We start from the raw sequence: 20203 nt of genomic DNA on the forward strand, positions 1-20203 counted from the left end.
GACAACAGTGAGCCTGATGCGAGGCATGAACTCACAAACCACAAGATCACAACCTGAGCCTAAGTCAGATGCTTAACCGACTGAGCCACCTAGGTGCCCCAAGATTGTTTTTTAAACAGTTGGGTACATGGGGCGCCTGGATGGCTCAGTCACTTGAGCATCCGACTTCGGCCTAGGTCATGATCTCGAGGTCTGTGAGCTCGAGCCCCATGTCCGGTTCTGTGCTGACGGCTCAGAGCCTGGAGCCTGCTTCGGATTCTCTGTCTCCCTCTCTCTCTGCCCCTCCCCTGTTCATGCTCTCTCTCTCTCTCTGTCAAAAATAAATAACATTAAAAAAATTTTTAAACAGTTGGGTACATAGATCTAGATCTCAGTGTGGACATCAGTGATGGAGGCCTAGATTTAAGAATTCTTGTCAAACACTGGTAAATATTGCCATCGGTATGGATTGAGTGAGAGAACACAAAGTGAGATGAATAGAGGGCCTAAGGTCAGGCTTTGAGAAACCTTAAGATTTAGTGGCTTGGTAGAGAAGGCTGAACAAGACCTCAGAGGTTCCTAAGAAAGTAGAACCAGGTAGGAAGAAATAGAGAGTGTAATGTCCCATAAGCCAAAGGAAGAGAAGAATCTGGTTACTTTGAATTCTCGGGATCTGAGCGCCCAGGGTTATTGTAGGAATTTTAAAAAGAAGTTTTCATTCAGCCCACCTCTTCTCTGCAAGACACCTTTCTGGGGGCCATAACCTGCTTAACTCCACTTAGCAGCCCTGTGAAAGCCTCTGAGGAGTAAGATAAAGCCTGAGCTATCTTGGGTTTAGCATCCTGGAAGTCATAGTTGGTTTGGCCAAAACTGATGGGGCAGAAATTGAATCATTGTGGGTTGAGGTGCCAGTTGAGGTGAAGAAACAGGGCGGGAAATAGAGACAACTCTTAGTTTGCAGAAAGTGAAGGCAGATTGTTTGGTGGTGTCAGGTGGGATGGATGGAGCTTTTCTGTTTGTTTTGTATTGTTAAACATATTTTTGTATTTTTAAGTGAGAGACATTAGAAAATTTTACATGTGTAGAGAGAAGATTCCATTGTTCAGTGGGAAAGGTAGATTCCACAGGATAAAGGGTATTTGCAAAGTTACGAGAAGGTGGAAGTAGATGGATCCTAATCAAGGCCTAGAATTGGGTGTCGATGTGTTATGGTATCTTTTTTTTCTTGGTGAAGTAAAGTGCGCGCGCGCGCGCGTGTGTGTAGGAGGTTTAGGAGAGCAATTTGGAATCCAAAGGGAATGGGGAGGTCTGGAAAGTGCACACAGAGAATGGGAGATGAACATCAGAGGACCTGGGAATGTGGTGATGACTTAGGGATGATGGGTAATTGATAATTGGGTTATTCAGGGTTGGGGTTTTAACAGATCGGTGTGAGGAAAATATTAAGGGAGGTTAAGGTGACTGGCAAGAGTGTTGTTGAAATGATAGACCATGTTTGTCCAGTGCACTTGGAACGTTCTCCAGAATAGACCATATACTGGGACACAAATCAGCCCTAAGTAAGTACAAAAAGATCGAGATCATACCGTGCATATTTTCAGACCACAGCACTATGAAACTTGAAATCACAAGAAAAAATTTGGAAAGGTAACCAATACTTGGAGACTGAAGAACATCCTACTAAAGAATGAATGGACCAACCAAGAAGTGAAAGAGGAAATTAAAAAGTATATAGAAGTCAATGAAAATGGTAACGCCACAACCCAAAACCTCTGGGACACAGCAAAGGTGGTCATAAGAGAAAAGTATATAGCAATCCAGACCTTCCTAAAGAAGGAAGAAAGATCTCAGATATACAACCTAACCTTATGCCTTAAGGAGCTGGAAAAAGAACAGCAAATAAAACTCAAAACCAGCAGAAGACAGGAGATAATAAAGATTAGAGCAGAAATTAATGCTATTAAAACCAAAAAAACCAGAACAGATTAATGAAACCAGAAGCTGGTTCTTTGAAAGAATTAACAAAATTGATGAACCACTAGCCAGTTTGATCAAAAAGAAAAAGGAAAGGACCCAAATAAATAAAATCAAGAATGAAAGAAGAGAGATCACAACCAACACAGCAGAAATAAAAACAATAATAAGTGAAATGATGGACCATGAAATCTAAGGTGAAAGAAGGAAGTGAAGGAGGAAGAAAGTACTTGGACTAGGAGAAAGTAGAAAGTCAGTGGAATTAAAGTTGCGTAAAAAAACTTGAGAGTGGTATTGAGAAAGAGTGTGAATAGACAATTGTCCAAAGTAAGTCATCAGGGGATGTTGAGCAAGATGATCTGAAAAGAGATTATGGCATTTTAGAGACAAATAGGCCACAGGTGGCAGCTCCTACTTTGGTAGGAACGGTTTCATTGGAGTGCTCAGGGGGGGACCCAGGTTACAGTGAATTGAAAAGTGAGTGAAGATAAGGAAGATAAATTTTTCTCAAGAGTTTTAGCTGTGAAGAGTCCAGACAATTAGAAGGAGAAAGGAAATTAAGATTTTTTTTTTTTAATGTAGGCTCCCCGCCCCGATGTGGGATTTGAACATCCCACAAGATCTAGAGTTTAACATCCCTAAGATCTAGAGTTGCATGCTCTCCTGAGGGAGCTAGCCAGATGCCCCAAGATTTTGATTTTTGTTGTTGTTAAAAGAAAGACTTGAGGATGCTCATGTGTTGGTGATATGATGAGCAGTAGGAAAGTGGGAGTCCACAGCATACCTCAGAAAATAGGGGGAATGTGTGGATCCAGAAGGTTACTGTAGATAGGATGTTTACTTGTTCATTATGTGAGGGTGATGGGAAGAAAGGCTGTGTGTGAAGATATGGGTGAATTTGTGGATTTACTGGAAGGAAGTTGGCAAGCACTGATGGAGTGCTGAAGAACTTGAAAGTTTGTACAGAGTTTGAGGTCTTGCTCTGCCTTTTACCAGATGTGCAACTTTCAGTCAGTTATGGAACCTTAGTTACCTCATCTGTAAGAGGGGAACTTACTATCTTTAGTAATGAGTTAATCATAACAATAGTAATAAGATTATGTTAAAGATTAAATGAAATACTAGATACATGCAAACTGCTGATCTAAGTTGCCTACCAGATGTGGTAGGAGCTCAAAACTGTTAGCCCTTACTATTGAGAGTGCTGTAGAATGGCTTGTATTTTGCATGAAGCAGGAATCTGCAAGGTTGTGTATTGGAAGAGCTCTGGGGAAAGGAGGAAGGTGCAGGAAGCTTTAAAACTGGGGAAGGAGAGAACCCTGATTAGGGAAACATGGGCAGTGTTGAAGACCTAGTTGTAGTCTGGGAACTACCTGGGGGTGCTCTGTTGATCAGTCTTTACACTGAGGACAATTGTGCCCATGAAGCAAAGGATAAAATCTGATGTGGTGCCCTTTTAGAGTTGCTTTGTCCCTTCTGGTTAATTTGGTTAGAGGTCTGTCAATAGAGGGTGTTTGAGATGCCTTGGAAGGAAAATTATGCTGAAGTCAGATCTTTACTATGTTTTCTTAAGATGGTATTAAAAAAAAATTCATAATCTAGGATTTTGGGTTACAGTATATTCAGTGATTTTAAATACAGATGCAGAATGAGAAGGAGCAATGTCCATAAGACCACTCTTACTTGTGATACCATTTCCAAGTTCATGGGTCCCAAAGGCTACTCTTAGGTTGGTTAAGTCACCAGAAGGACTACTGAACTCGCTGAAAGCTGTTATACTCATGGTTACAGTTTATTACAGGTGAAAGATTCAGATTAAAATCAGCTACTGGTAAAGGCCTATACATCAGTCCAGGAAAGTTACGAATGTGGACCTTCCAATTGTCCTTTCCTTGTGGAGTTGTGAGCACAGTATTACTTTCTTGGTGTTGATGTGTGACAGATAGTATGCAACCGTGGAAGCTCATGCCAGCATTGGTGTCTAGAGTTTTTTATTTGGACTCCATACATAATCAGTTGCCCACATGCAGAAAGTTAGTTTCCAGACCTTCTGGAGGTTGAGTGATCCATGTGACTCAAAGCCCCCTCACCCTCATAAGTCACATTGTTATACTTTCTGGTGTGTCCCAAAGCCTCCAGGTGAACAAGGACACTTTTACTAGGCACGACATTCCAAGACTTTAGAGATTACCTTCTAGAGGTTGAGGGGAAAGGCCAGACCTATATTGGGCAAAGTGAAATTATTTATAATTTTACAAAAATAAATATATTTTTATATTTTGAGTCTTCAGTGGCTATTTAGTTGAGAGTTTGGTGATTAAAAATGAGTAACAAAGAATTCATTAATAGATAATTAAGATTTGGTGTTATAGATAATATAAGAAATTCTATTAACTGTTAATATTTCAGTGTTGCCAAACTTAAGTCAACTCAGAATTTCGGCATGCTGGTTCAGTTCTGTTTTTACTAAGTTTGGATTATTTTATCTTGTGGGAAGAGTTTCAAAGAATGAAGTCGTGAGCCTCCCAAATGAATTTTGTAGCCATCGGCATATTTTAGAGCATAGTTTCACCTTGTCTTGTATCCCTCATGAAAGCATGTCTGAATCCAGGTGAGTAACAGGCATCATAGGGATAACCTTGAATTTATTTGTAAAAGATAAATCATTTTCAAGTGTATTAACTTTCACTAACAATGAACTCCCAGCATATTCTACAGCTACTTTATGACAGTGACACTATCTTTGCGCACCATTGCTTTAGGGAATAAATGCATTCCCACCTCATTGGCTTAAGTGCAAATCTCATTTCCTGGTTGATATCCATTACAAATTAGATCTCACTGTGAGAGCAAAATCCTTCCATAAGCCTACTTAAAAACAACTTGAAGCAATATGATGCTTATTCCAGTGGCACCACTAGGTGTGGTGTTTGCATCAAGTCATTTTGGGGTGCTTTTGGGAAATGCTTCATGATAGGGAATTCCCTGACTTCATACTTTGAGAGTGGTGCTTTTTCCCCCCTCCCTTTGGTTGCTTTTTAGTGCTTACAAGAACTGGATAAGACCACATGTAGCCAGGAGATACTATCCCCTAGCACATGCTGGATTGTTGATGTGAGGTCTGAGGATGTGCGTCATTCAAAATGAATGACCTCTCAGATTTATTACTTTTTCTGTATGTTGAGAATAGTTAACGAAATGAGCGGTAACGAGATTTGCATGTGATTTGTATGTTATAGTTAACATTTAAATTCTCTTATGTAACTAAAAAGTTTTTGGTATCCACCTTAAGCTTCTCTGTCTTCTAAGGCATAGAGCGACTTTCCATCTTAGTTTTTGCTTCAGCATATGAACCCTAGAGGGCCATAGTACAACTAAAAGCACCTAACCCATGAGTGATATTTGCTTCATGTTTGAACAACAAATGTTTTAACCCACTGTCTTCACTAATATTGTAACTACTGTCTTACAGATTGACTTGATGCAAAACATCACAAAGGCTCCATATTATACAGTATGCGATTTTTGAGGTATGAGCTTTAGAAACTTACCTCTCATGTGGCATGTACATCAGGCTTTAACTTCAGTTTAATGATTTGGGGGAAATTTATGCATTTCTTTTTTTTTTTTCCTCTCTCTCTCTCTCCATAATATTTTTAGAGTATTAAAGGGGCTCTGGAGGTATTTTTGGATCCTTGCTTGTATGATCCTTAGTTTTAACAGATACATTTTCTCTTATCACTAAACTGAGACACTAATGCTGGCAGATGATAGCTTTTTCAGCTCTTATAACTGGCTTAACATTTATTTATGCCTGCCTCTTTGAATTCAAATCTGTATTTTATGCCTTTGATTGCTTCATTTTAAGTGCTCATTTCCGTTCGTTAACAGTTTTCTATTTATTGGACTGGGTGGTCTTGTTGGTGCTAACAGCTGGATACTGACTTTTTTTTTGAGACCTAAGCAGTCTAGATATTAAAAAATAGACATTTCATATAAATGCTGAGCCATTTTGTGCTTTGGGGTTCAAACTACCTATAACTTGAATTCTGGTTGGAAATGTTTTGATCAGTTTGTATTAAAAGAACTTGGCAACTAGTGAGTTTTTAGACAGTTCTGAGACAGTAGTTCCACCCCAGTGAATTTTTTTGTTCTATTCTGAAAACCCAGACTCCCAGTGGGGGATGGGGGTGGGATACTTGGTGTTCATAACTCATGGGATTTTAAAACCTGTATTTCTAATAAATTGGGAAGTTGTTCCTTTTTTCTTTTTTCTTTTTCAGTTTAGTTTGAAATAAAATGCTTTGTGGGTAGAAATGGATTTGTTGGTAGCAGATTGCTTAATTTGTTCCATGAAGAATTTAAAATCGGCTGCTATATATTGGATGTGAAAGCTTGTTTAATTGTATTCCTGTGCTCTTGAACTAATGTATGATTTGTTTGTTAGACTGGAAATCTTGAGTTTATTTAGTGTTATGGTCTTAATAACTTTGAGCATTCCCTGCAAGCTAAGCATGTCCTACGAATCCATTATCTTATTTAAGCCTCGCAACAACTTTACACATTAGATAGGTATTATCTCCATTTTATGCAAGAAACAGTTGAGGCTTAGAGACTAAGTACCTTGTGCACAGTCCCACTTACCTTTTCAGTGTGGAGCCGGGATTTGAGCCCAGATCTTTTTTTTAATTCATGTTCTCTGCTGCCTTATGTTTACTGCTGTCACCAGAAAAGTGATACACATACTTAACTCTTAATGGTAAAAGTAGTATATGTAATATATAAACATAATTTAAGCAGGAAATTCAGATATTTAAATATTGGTAGATTTTTGTTATCTTGCTAACATCTTACTTTTCCAGGTTGTGCTAGGTGCCATGTGTATAGACGAGTTCAAAATCTGTCCGAAAAGCTCTTAAGCTCTCTTTTATTTTTCAATTCCCTTTCAGAAATTTATGGTATGTAATGGTTTATTATAGGTACGCACTCAGTGTGCTATTTTTAGAAACATGGGGGATGCCATTACATTCGTTTTAAAAAGCTCTCATGCTCCATTTTGTGTTAATGGTATTTGAATGCTTACAGATTTAGTATGCTTAGAAAAAAATCCTCATACATTTTTTTTCTTGAAATTCCATAGATTTTATTTTTCCACATCTTGGAAGTACTGAGCCTTGTCGACAAGTGAACCCTGAATGTTTGAAGAAGATACTCCATTATGGAGCCTTAGTTATTGTAGTAGGCTAAGGTTACGAAATTTTATCACGTTTCAGATTAACAGACTTTAGGAATAATTTAGATTTGTGTCACTTATCCAAGTTTCATTGGACCTATTGTTTGCATTCTGTATTAACAGTGGTTTAAATATAGATCAGGGTGTTTAAGCTTATTCAGAGTTGCATGATTAGTATTTTTATGGGTGGGGGGTGGAGAAAAGATGATAAATTGAAATATATACACAAACACTGAAGTCACTTTTATATACGAGGGAAGAGCCATGGGGGTTGAGAAATAGGTTAGTTAACTGCTCTTGGCCAGTATCCTTAAGTTTCCCAAATAATTGTGGGTGCAGAAGGTGTTTTTAGTACATATTATTTGTAAGAAGGTTATTCCTTTCAGAAGTAGTATCAATAGGACAGGAGCTTCTTTCTTAGTATTTTCATATGCTGTTGTAGAGTAGTGTGGTCTTATTTCTTGATACTTTAGGATTGATGGCTGGAGGAATAAGGCTCATGAGAAATCATGAAACACCGCTCCCTGCTTTACAGATGAGGACACTGAGGCATAGAGCTGATCCTTACGTAAGGATAAGGACTACTCTAACCCTGGCCTGCACTACTTGTTTATTAATGTCTAAGTATCAGCGATTATTCTAGACAGTACTTGACTTTTAAGTAGATTATGGACTGCAGCCTTCTAATTCAGCTTCATTGGATTACTGATACCTTATTTTTATTTTTCTCACTCTTTATAATTTTAATAGGTAGTCTCTAGAGTTCAGGAGTCTTCAGTGAAGTCTCCAGTATGTTAAAATAATCTTATTTTCTGGGTAATGTTTTCTTATATCCTATCGAGCTTGCTTTCAAATATCATTCTATAATTACTTTCCCACCAAATAATCAAGTTAGGAATTCAGGGGAGAGAGAGAGGGAATGTCACATTGCCCTTGCCTGATATATTGCCTGTGCTTTTTATTTTTACGACTGGGAAGATGGTAATTTTTCCACTGATTAACCATTCCTAGGAGGAGAGCTTAGGAAGAATTCCTTTTATCACATCATGTGAAGAGAATCGTAGACCAGGGTAACCAACTGTCTTAGTTTGCCTTGAACTGAGGGGATTCCTCAGACACGAGATTTCACTGCTAAAATCGTTAACTCTCAAGCACAGCAGGATGAGTTGGTCACTCTAATCCTGGTAGTTATGCGTGTGTCTGAATGGGTCTATAAAATAGAAGGGGCTGAAAGCTAGCATTTCATTCATTGATAATCCTTTCCCCGTTGAAAGATTCATTTGAAATTGGAGTGCTTATTTATAATAGTAATGAAAAAAATTAGAATGGTAGGAGAGGCTTGAATGAAAAGATGTATGATTTGGGCTATTAAAATATTTGTTTAAAGTTTAATCTCATGCTCTTCTCTCTTTACAGAACTGACAGTGCATCAGCCGACCCAGATACATTAAAATATTCTTCATCCAGAGATAGGGGTGGGCCTTCTTCTTATGGACTGCAACCTTCCAATTCAGCTGTGGTGTCTCGGCAAAGGCATGATGATACCAGAGTTCACACTGACATTCAGAATGACGAAAAGGGTATATATGCTTTCTTACTGTTAGAGGCATGTTTTTTTTTTTGTTTGTTTGGTTTTTAACCTACCAGCCTTCCTCTTACTCCCTCTTTCCCTCTTTCTTTCTCCCCTACTTTTTTCTTTTAATATGTTTAAAATAAAAATATTGGGGCACCTGAGTGGCTCAGTCAGTTTGGCATGCAACTTCAGCTCAGGTCATGATCTCACAGCTCGTGGGTTCAAGCCCCGTGTCAGGTTCTGTGCTGACAGCTCAGAGCCTGGAGCCTGCTTCTTGGATTCTGTGTCTCCCTCTCTATGCCCCTCCCCCACTCACGGTCAGTCTCTCTCAAAAATGAAACATCAAAAAAAAATTTTTTTAAATATAAATATTTTTACAGTGCTCTTTTTGAAACTTCATAATAAATTTACCCCCTTCATTTAGAAAAATTTAAATGTGGGGCACCTGGGTGGCTCAGTCGGTTAAGCGTCTGACTTTGGCTCAGGGCATGATCTCGTGGTTCATGGGTTTGAGCCCTGCATCAGGCTCTGTGCTGACAGCTCAGAGCCTTGAGCCTACTTCAGATTCTGTGTCTCCTTCTCTCTCTGCCCCTCCTCCACTTGTGCTCTGTTTCTCTCTCTCAAAAATAAACATTTAAAACAAAAAAAGAAAAAATTTAAATGTTCTTTTCGTACATTAAAACAATTTTTTTTAATGGTTTATTTTTGAGAGAGAGAGAGAGAGAACAAAGAGAGGAAGGGCAGAAGGAAAGGGAGACACAGAATCCAAGAAGCAGGCTCCAGGCTCTGAGCTGTCAGCAAAGAGTCTGACATGAGGCTTGAACTTGTGAACCAAAAGATCATGACCTGAGCTGAAGTCAGATGCTTCACTGACTGAGCCACCAGGGCCACCCCCCCCCCTTTTTAAAATTTTTAAAATTCTTTTCATACATTAGAATACACATAATGTGGTTTCCTTGCTGCCCAAAATACAGTATTATCATAAAGGCTGAGGTTTCCTGACTAGTCTGTCCTCTAAACTTCTAAAAGGTTTTTTTGGTAATTTTATAGAGAGAGCACATGCACATGAGTCAGAAGGGGTGAAGGGAGCGTGAGAGAGAATTTTAAGTAGACTCCATGCCCGTTGCTGAGTCTGACACTGGGCTTGATCTCACAACCATGAGATCACGACCTGAGCCAATACCAAGAATCAGACGCTCAGCCGACTAACTCACCCAGGCGCCCCTGAAAAGTTTTGTTTTTTTTTTTTTTTTAATTTTTAATGTTTATTTTTGAGAAAGAGAATGTGATCGGGGGAGGGGCAGAGAGAAAGGGAGACACAGAATCTGAAGCAGGCTCCAGGCTCTGAGCTGTCAGTACAGAGCCTGATGTGGGGCTCAAACTCAAGAACTGTGAGATCATGACCTCAGCTGAAGTCGGACGCTTAACCAACTGAGCCACCTGGGTGCCCCTAAAAAGTTTTACAGTGCAAAATCTGACTTTGGTTTTCATTTCTCTTCTTCCTTGGGTGCACAAAATGAAACCAAAAGGACTTCAGGGCAGGCAGCACAGGGGGAGAGTAGGAGAAACAGAGGCTGGTTGAGCTGCTTGCAGAGGGGTTGTAAGATCCTGGACTATCAGAAATGGATTGAGTAAAACAAAGAACCCTATTAAAATAATGTAAATATTGCTGGTTGTAGGTGGCTACAGTGTCAATGGAGGATCTGGGGAAAATACTTATGGTCGGAAGTCGTTGGGGCAAGAGCTGAGAGTTAACAATGTGACCAGCCCTGAGTTCACCAGTATTCAGCATGGCAGTCGTGCATTAGCCATCAAAGACATGAGGAAATCACAGGGTAAGATTGGGCAAACTGGGGACCAGTCACAAATGCCTCCACAAATCTCTTTTTCCTGGCCACCTTATTTCTTACTAATGTTTTGCACATACATGAGTTGGTTAGTTTACTTCAAGTTGAAAAACATGTATAGGTGATAATTGTTGGCGTTCTTTTGTGAACTGTTTCTTAGACTAAATTCTCATAGGAAAGGTTTTAATACTTTTTAGACTACACTTTTCAGAGAATTCTCTTAAGATTAGAATACTAGCTAAGATCTAAAGAAGGGATTTTCCTGATTATAGTAGATGATGAATGTATGGTGTGTGATGGGCTCTTACAAGTCCTTGAACTCTAGGGTCTGTAGGCAATATGGTTATAAAAGGAGTGGGCACTTTTCTAAAGTTAAATAAATGGATCCCACCTTCTGCCTTGTAACACAGCCCCGCTGAATAGGTAAAGTGCCTTGAATGATGATTACAGGTAATGATGATCATTATTTTTCTAGAAGAAATTTATTTTGTTGGTAAAGCTAAGCATGAAATTTTTGAAGTTTCTGATGTAAAAACTTTGTTGGATATAGTCACTCTTAGGTCCTTTAGTTATGACCATTTGTTTCCATGGGGTGTGTGTATGTGTGTGTGTTGTGTGTATCTTGGCAAGTATCTTTATGCATACAGCTTGTGTGTGTGTGTATGGCTTTTAAAAAATGATTTATATTGGATAAACTTTCAGATGTGGACCCACTAGTCAAAGGGTGTGCTGATTTTTAAAAAGTGTTTGATGTCCTTGACCTTGGTATGCTAGAAGCTAGAAGGTGACCCCAAAGCTAATTTAATTTAGTCCGGTTCTTTCTCCTCGCAGGCTCAGAGTTAAGTAACCCGGCCAGTGGCAGAGTTGTAAATAGAGCTTAGTTTTCTTGGCTTTTAACCTAATGACATTTTCAGTGTCCATTTTTACTGAACTACTCACTGGGCCAGGGGTCTTAAAAAAAATCATATCCTTCTCTTAGATAATTAGTTTTATTATCGAAAATTTTTCATGCCTTAGAAATGAAACTATCAGAGCCTTTAATTTAGTTTGTTTTGACTGTACATTGGTTAATCAATAACCAATGCACAGCTGAAAATTTAAAAAGAAAAATTTAGTACTTAAATGTATTTTATTGGCAGTAACCAGCGTTGTTTGAGCTTTCTTATTTGTTCTTGTCATTAAAAAAGGGAAGAGAAGTTCTGGTTTGCCACTTCCCTAGTAGCAGCATGCCTTGCACATGGTAGCTGGTGATTAGACATTTGTTGAACTGAATGTGTGATTGCAGTTCACAAAAACTTTGTCTTAGGAAAGTGATGATAATGTGACCAAGAGAATTCCCTCCACTGGTTACCAAGTGAGAAATGGAAGCATATAGCCTCCTTCTGCCCGGTCGAGACTTTATCCGTAATCTGTAGAAGTCTCTTACCTGTACTCATGCTGGATGTTGAAGAGTTTGGAATAGATCTGAAGAAAGTAATTTCTAATCCTCTTTTCTCTCTCAGCCGGTCCTCTGGAATGAGGTGTTTGCTTAGGTTTATCTTTTTTGAGGGTCTGCTTTGTGCCCAGCACTCTGATGGAATTTGGTTTATAGTGACAAAAGTGTGATAGGACCTGCATTCAGTTGAACTTTTATTGTTCAGTGTACTGTGATTTTTGACGTACTTTGAAATATTTGGGCTGGAGGGTTTCTGTTTGTCTCTTGTTCACGTTATCGTTTTTGTGAACCTCAATCACACGTTCAGTTCAACAAATGTCTGATCACCAGCTACCATGTACAAGGCATGCCGCTGCTAGGGAAGTGGCAAACCAGAACTTCTCTTCCCTTTTTTAATGACAAGGGATGCTCACTGAGAAACAAATGCTTATTTTCACAGAGCGATCGATGTCTTATTCCGATGAGTCTCGACTGTCGAATCTTCTTCGGAGGATCACCCGGGAAGACGACAGAGACCGAAGACTGGCTACTGTAAAGCAGTTGAAAGAATTTATTCAGCAACCAGAAAATAAGTTGGTGAGTACAGTATAGAAATGTTGATAACTTTGTGTTTCCATAATAAAGTAGATAATGCTACCTGGAGTGGTTTAAGAAGGGAAAAGATTTGCTTCTAAGGAGAAAATGGCAGGGATTCCTTATTCCTGGTTGACTTGGCCTGTATTATGGTGATCGAGAACTTAATGAGCCTGCTGTGTAATTTACCTGCCATTGTTGGATCTGCATTGGTATCTTCTGCAATAAAGTGCTTTTAACGTTTAGTCCATTTATTTTGTTGCCCTCAGAATTGTTTTTCTGTATGCTAGGACAGACTGTCTCTTTCTTTTTCATATGTGAAGTTGGGGTGGAGGTTACATATTATATTCATGGGTAGGTATGCCCTAGTGGCCAGGGCTAAATAAATGGAAAAACTCTTGAAAGAAAAAAGTTCAGGAGCAGTTACAAATACACTCTGAGTAATTCTCCTGATGTGAAATTAAGAACTTGATGTGGAGCAGGAAAAAATTAATGAGAATGGCATGGTGAGTCAAATAATATTTGGTTCAAATAAGTTTTCTGCCTCCCCCCCCCCCCATTTTATTATGAGACATTTCAAATATATGGCAATTTGAAATTGAATATCATATGTCTGCCATCTAAATTCTGTCATTATGTGTGTCATATGTGACATGTTGCTTTGTCATTTAACTTTTCACCTCTCCATCCGTCACTGTTTTTTTTTTGAGCATAAGTAAAAAAAGCTTTTGAGTTTATTTTTTTCACTGATGATCGTGGTGGTACATAGGAACAGATACATTTCAGAATCTGAAAGGAAATTTGTAACACTCCTGATAATTGGGGACTGGGAATAATAAAAGGAAGGTGTGCTGTTTGATTAGAATTTGGAGGGGAACATGAGTAAAAAGTATACAGTGTTATTGAAAGTATAGGAATTCGAATTTTTTATAAATTTTTTTTTTTTTAAAGGTACTAGTTAAACAATTGGATAATATCTTGGCTGCTGTACATGATGTGCTTAATGAAAGGTAAGTAACTATGGGTAATTTTAAGTTTTTAAAATGCATTTTTAGAAATTATTTAAAAATATACAAGAAGATAAACTCATTGGCTTCATTTATGAATATCTACTTAATGTTTCATTGTGTTGCCATCTTTATCGGTGTTAAAGCATTTATATGTTAATTGCCATTGAGTATGAATGGAATCCACTTGAAAAGAAATGCCATTCTTTTTTTTTTTTTTCTAATTTGTCAACTTGATTGAGTAATTGAGCGTTGACTTGTGGAATGACGTAGACTCTTAATGCTGGCATGAATGAATGCAATTACCTTTTGTAAACTAGAGAATTTTGAAACTGCTTAGAGAATAGAGGTGAAAGGGAGCTTCCTTCTTTGGGCAACAGTGCATTCACACCATCTGTTCTACGAGGCTACTGGGGTTCTCCACAAAGGTGTGCAGTCTATTCTTCGTATGGTGATTCCCAAAGAATTGCAGTGTTGGAAAGCACCAAAAACTCATCTCAGCAGGTCACGAACCTTACTGCTTTTTGATGGTTTCATTTTATATAGTTATTAATATACTTAAATCAGTGCTGTTATCCTTTTAAGTTTGTTGCGTTTTTTAACTGTTACCATTTCCTATCTTATAGTCCTTACCTACTGAACACTACATTGTATATAGTTATTTGTAGTATGTTTTATCTGATCCTTTGTTGCTGCCCTTTTCTGTGAATCATTTAATGTAGTTTGAGATGGAATTTGAAGGCTGAATTTTAGTATCTCTGGCCCTTTCCTTACTGTTTGTAAATAATTGATCCTGCAAAAGAAAATCTAATGTCTAACAAAGATGCTTTTGGGCACTGGGATAGAATAGAGAACACATTTAAAGATAAAATTTCAACCTTTTATGTAGTTTGAATAGAAAAATTTGAAAAATCATTGAAGACATTCTTTTGTAAAATGTGTCATTCTTGTCATCTTTGAAATGTTAAGCCTTTTGTGTGTTTTGTTTTGTTTGCATTGAAATAAACAGTAGCAAATTGCTTCAGGAGTTGAGACAGGAGGGAGCTTGCTGTCTTGGCCTTCTTTGTGCTTCTCTGAGCTATGAGGCTGAGAAGATCTTCAAATGGATTTTTAGCAAATTTAGCTCATCTACAAAAGATGAAGTTAAACTCCTCTACTTATGTGCCACCTACAAAGCATTAGAGACTGTAGGAGAAAAGAAAGCCTTTTCATCTGTAATGCAGGTAAGAATGAAAGGGAAAACCGATGTACTGGGGAAGAAAATTTTTTAACAACTTCCCAACAATGTTTTTGGAGGGAAGCTTGGAGAAGGGAAACTTAGAAAAGGGGTTATTTACTGGTAGTAAATATGACATGAGTAACATTTCTCTTTCTGAGTTTGAGTGAAGGATACACATTAAAGGTAGATTTAAAATAAATTAGGGGCACCTGGCTGGCTTGTCGTAAGAGCATATGACTCTTGATCTCGGGGTTGTGAGTTCAAGCCCCATGTTGGGGGTAGAGATTACTGAAATAAAAAACTTAAAAAATAAAATCTTTAAAAAAAAAAAAAAAATTTTTTTTTTTTTTTTTTTAGCTTTTAGCATGTTTGAAGCTTTCCTTTGAATTTGCTTAGTAACAATCATTTGCTGATATGAAAATAGAGACTTGGTGAGGAAGCTGGATAGGAGGACACTCATTGGTTTTTGAGGGAGACAAACTGAACAGCACCACACATTCTAGGACTTTTTAGGTTTGATAATGTGCCAAAAATTCTTACTCCAGGTGATATATACAATAAATTTGTATAAATGAAAACCAAAACTACTTAGTTTTGTTTCACTTTTGTGTATCTGAATATATTAAAAGATCACTCTCAATTTAATTTTGAGCAAACTTACAAGCAATTAAATTTTTGTTGACTAATCATGTTTTTAAAAATTAGAGTTTGGTATGGTTTTAGAATATCAGTTATCTTTTATTTATATGTGCTCTTTACAATTCATGATATGCTTTATTTTACTAAAGTCACTTTCAAAAATAGTTATATTCTGGGGCACCTGGGTGGCTCACTCGGTTAAGTGTCTGACTCTTGATTTTAGCTCAGGTCATGATCTCACAGCACAGAGCTTGATAGCATGGAGCCTGCTTGGGATTCTCTCGCTCTCTGCCCCTCCCCTATTAATGTGCTGTCTGTCTCTGTCTCTCTCAAAAATAAACTTAAAAAAAAAAGATTATAACTATTTTTTTAAATTTATTTATTTATTTTGAGAGAGAGTGTGAGGGTGCGCATATTTTGAGAGAGTGTGAGGGTGCGCGGACGAGCGGGAGTGGGATGGACTGAGAGGGAGAGAGAGAATCAATCCCAAGCAGGCTCCAGGCTGTCAGCAAGGAGCCCAACTCAGGGCTTGATCCCACAAACATGAGATTGACCTGAGCCAAAACCAAGAGTTGGACACTCAACCAGCTGAGCTACCCAGGTGCCCCTGTTTTGAAAATTTTCAAATCCATGGGAAAACGTGGACCAATATAATACCCATATGTCCTTTATCTAGATTTGTTACTTACTATCATTTTGCTACATTTGTTTTATTTCTGCAGCGCATCCTTTTTTGTTGAACCATTTGAAAATAAATTACACGCTTCACAATAGTTCACCCTCAACATGCATCTTATAAGAATAAGGCTTTTCTCTTATGTAACAACAAAATTATTATACCTAAGAAAATTTTATTACATAATGCAGTCCAAATTTAAACTTCTGCCATTAAGAAGCTTTTACAGCTTTTGTCTTACCTGACCCAGGATTCCATCAGGACCCCGTGTATTGTTTGGTAGCGTGCCTCTGTACTCTCTCTCAATTAGAATGGTTTACATCTTTCTGTTCTTATTTTTGGAATGTTCTACTTTGTGCGTTTGATTGCTCTTTCCTGACTTTAAACATTTTGGTCATGAGTCCTTCATGGGTTCATCCTTACTCTTGCAACCCACCACCAGCAGGCACATAACTGCAGATTGTCTTACTGTCAGAGGGAAAGAGTGCTCACCTGGTTGAGGTGATGACCACCAGAATCTTCCCATTGTGGAGGCTTGTTTTTCTCCCTTTGTAATTGGTCAGTAATCTGGGCATGATACCTTGAGACCTTCTGAATATCCTTTTTTTAGTATATTTCACTCCGTGATTTTGGCACCCATTCATATTCTTTACCCATATAGATTCTAACTGCAAAATGTTAGGTGCTTTTCCAATTCTAGCATTTTTTCTATAGTTGCAACCTCATTTTTTTTTTTGTAAAGAAGAGCTTTTCTTTTTAGGAAAAAAATGGTTTCTGACAGCTGCAAGATAATTGTATCAGTGGTCTGCCTTACATTTGTTTAAAAAATAGAACGGTATATAGTGGTGACATGAGCCCGCATGTCTGTCATTCATGTGTTGGGGCCATGTTAATCTCTGTGTCTTTCAAATTTGAAGCAAGTGCTAATATCTTAAAGCATAAATTACATAAAATTTGCTATGGATTTTGAATTGGAGAGTAATTGTAGTACTTTAAGGAAAAGTTTTCCAAGCACATCTTAGTTTTATACTTGAAATTTAATCAAGTCCATGGTATTAAACAGAGCACTTAGGAATAATGTGAACGGATGTTACTTAGGAAATATTTTAAGAGACATTAAATACGATGAAACAGTACTTATTTTCAGCCTAATCTTAGTGGAATGAAATGCTTTCAACTTTATTTGGAGCTAAAACTGTGCACTTTGTTTTCTTTGGTACTATAGTCAATTTTAGATAAAGTTACTAATAAATAATGAACCCAGTATGCTTGTTTTCTGTTTTGAATATTCATGATTTAAAACTTTTATTTTTTAGCTTGTAATGACCAGCCTACAGTCCATTCTTGAAAACGTGGATACACCAGAATTACTTTGCAAATGTGTCAAGTGCATTCTTTTGGTGGCTCGATGTTACCCTCATATTTTCAGCACTAATTTTAGGGTGAGTTCCCTGACCCTCTCTGTTTAGGTGATGATGTGAAGGGTTGGTTGTATGTATAGGGACCTTGGGAATCAGAGAAAACAAAGCTTCTGATTGTTAAAGTGTAATCAGTGATAGAGAGTCTAGGATAGAATGGTCCAGTAATACTATTTTTGTAAATACCATCTGTACTTTCTGACATTAATGCCTTAAAATATTTAAAGAAAAAAAATACTTCCTCAGGGTCATAAACAAAGTTCCATTATTCTCTTGCCCTGCCCCCCCCCCCCCAAGTTTATATAATGTCAAATAGGTTGAACGCAGACACTTTTGCTAGGATTGCTTACTCTGAAATTCTGAAATGGTCCACAGGAGGGATAGCAGTTAGACCTTAAAATGATTAGCCCTTTTCTCTGTGTCTCCACACAGGATACAGTTGATATATTAGTTGGATGGCATATAGATCATACTCAGAAACCTTCGCTTACACAGCAGGTGTCTGGTAAGTTATTCAGCATATACCAATCATTTAAGTATTGTGGGAAGGAGCTCTGGTTGCTCAGAGTCCAGCTGTTAATAGTATTTCTTTCCTAATGTAAGAAAAAGAATTGCTTCCCAGAAATATTTTGGTTATTATAAATGAACATTCCTTGTTAGCAAAATCTATCCTTTCAAAGCAAGATTGTGTACTTAGTAGTTCGTAGGGGAGGGTAGAGACAGGTTGTAATTGCACCTGTGAGAAATTGAAAGGACTTCGCCCTAGTCACTTGGGGAGGGTGCTGGTAGGAGGTGGTGTTGCAGGGGCAGTACTCCTAAGTGTAGAATGAAATCCTGGATATTTGTGACCTGTTTTTCTGGATCCGTTTGGAGAACTCTAAATGATAAAGACAAATTTTTTCATTTGTTTTGAGTTAAATGAATGACTAGCACAATTCATTTGGACATTTTGGCTTGATTGAGGTGCTAATGGTTTCTTTCTCTTAGCTTAATTGGTGCAATAACCTGCTGAACATAGGATATGACACTGAGAGTGGTTCTGACCCATTTCCACTGGGGAGATGAGTGGACACCTTTGGTGGGTGGTTGTGGCTCTGGAGTTGAAAGCCAGGCTGGTGGTAGATTGTGGCATTTTACTCTAAGCCATGTGTATAGTGACAATATGAAAAATAAGGACGCAGATACACATTTTAATTTCTGGAGACTGTTCATTTTTGCAGCATTAAAAGACATTGGTAATCATGATCAGCTTATTTAACAGTTAACATTCCTAATTTTATGAAATAAGGTATGTTTTAAGGATATGCAACGTGAAAATCATAACTTTTAAAACAAGGCTTTTAGATACTATTTTTAACTTGGATTTTTTGTTTTTCTTTACTCTTTTAAAATTTTTGTATGTTTCTTAGGATGGTTGCAGAGTTTAGAGCCGTTTTGGGTGGCTGATCTTGCATTTTCTACCACCCTTCTTGGTCAGTTTCTAGAGGATATGGAGGCATATGCTGAGGTGAGTATATAGAAACCTGAGTTATTTCCTAAGATTTCAGTTAAGAACAAGACAGAAATCTTAAACAGTGCTAGATTGATTGATTTATTGATTGATTTTTGAAGTTTATTTATTTATTTTGAGAGAGAGAGAGAGAGAGAGAGACAATCCCAAGCACGCTCCACGCTGTCAGTACAAAGACTGAGGGGCTCGAATCCACAAGCCGTGAGATCGTGACCTGAGCCAAAATCAGATGTCAGATGCTCAACCGACTGACCCATTCAGACACACGTAGATTTATTTTTAAAATAATTCAGACCACTTGACATTTGAATAGAAATTACAAGACAGTTAAAATATTTTAATTTTTTTTTTTAGATGTGTGTTTTTTGTTTTTTAATTTTTAAAGAGTGTGAGCCAGGGAGAAGGGCAGAGGGGGAGAGAGAGAGATAGGATCTCAAGCAGGCTTCATACTCAGTGTGGAGCCCAAAGTGGGGCTTGATCCCATAACTCTGGGATCATGACCTGAACCAAAATCAAGAGTCAGATGCTCAACCAACAGAGCCACCCACGTGTCCCTTACATGTTGTTTTTAAGTTACCAGCTGCATCACCGGAAAGACTGAAAGAAAAATAGCAGGACTTATTTTGCAAAACTTGAAATAATTCTGGTTGCTAGTAGTTTTCTGAAGACATTTTCTGTAGTTCATTTTTATTTTCTGTTACTAAAAGTATTAAAAGTAAAGTGAATTGATATTGTATACAAGCCTCTAAAGACTTTTCTTTCACATACACTGAGGATCTTGGGTCATGCTTTGGAGGATACGCCTTGGCTTCAGCAGACTCTGCAGTTGTATAAGTGCAGTGCGTCCACTTTAAGGGTCCTGCTCAAGTCTCTGTTATTGGGTCTTGGGTTTCCTGGCCCACTGCTCATGACTTAAATCGGCCATGTCCTGTGTGAACCTCTGTGTTTCTTCTCTACTCAGAACTGCCATGATTCTTGTGTGGTGTTTGAGGCTCCCATAATGATTCAGCTTTGTCTTTGCTATTTTGAGCCTTTCAGAGAAGAATGAAGGGAGTATTTTGCTTGTATGTGTTTCTTTGCCTCCACACTTAGAATATCTTTGTTCCTGGCCTGCCTTTAA

General features: G+C 38.0%; 1 protein-coding gene across 4 annotated transcripts in view; it reads left to right on the forward strand.

Moving 5' to 3' along the window:
• SMG1 (SMG1 nonsense mediated mRNA decay associated PI3K related kinase) overlaps positions 1-20203 on the forward strand; it is a 127613-nt gene that overhangs the window by 43483 nt on the left and 63927 nt on the right. For 2 of the 4 annotated variants that reach the window (XM_058710888.1, XM_058710886.1), the window contains exons 2-10: positions 5426-5483; positions 8603-8766; positions 10439-10594; positions 12481-12617; positions 13566-13624; positions 14631-14844; positions 17472-17597; positions 18006-18078; positions 18983-19080. In XM_058710888.1, the coding sequence (XP_058566871.1) occupies positions 5470-5483; positions 8603-8766; positions 10439-10594; positions 12481-12617; positions 13566-13624; positions 14631-14844; positions 17472-17597; positions 18006-18078; positions 18983-19080 (1041 nt within the window). In that variant the 5' untranslated portion in view covers positions 5426-5469. The remainder of the gene's footprint in view (positions 1-5425; positions 5484-8602; positions 8767-10438; positions 10595-12480; positions 12618-13565; positions 13625-14630; positions 14845-17471; positions 17598-18005; positions 18079-18982; positions 19081-20203) is intronic. The other 2 variants (XM_058710884.1, XM_058710885.1) reach the window with 1 other exon arrangement.

The sequence above is a fragment of the Neofelis nebulosa genome, chromosome 18, assembly GCF_028018385.1.
Source record: "Neofelis nebulosa isolate mNeoNeb1 chromosome 18, mNeoNeb1.pri, whole genome shotgun sequence".
Classification (NCBI taxonomy): domain Eukaryota; kingdom Metazoa; phylum Chordata; class Mammalia; order Carnivora; family Felidae; genus Neofelis; species Neofelis nebulosa.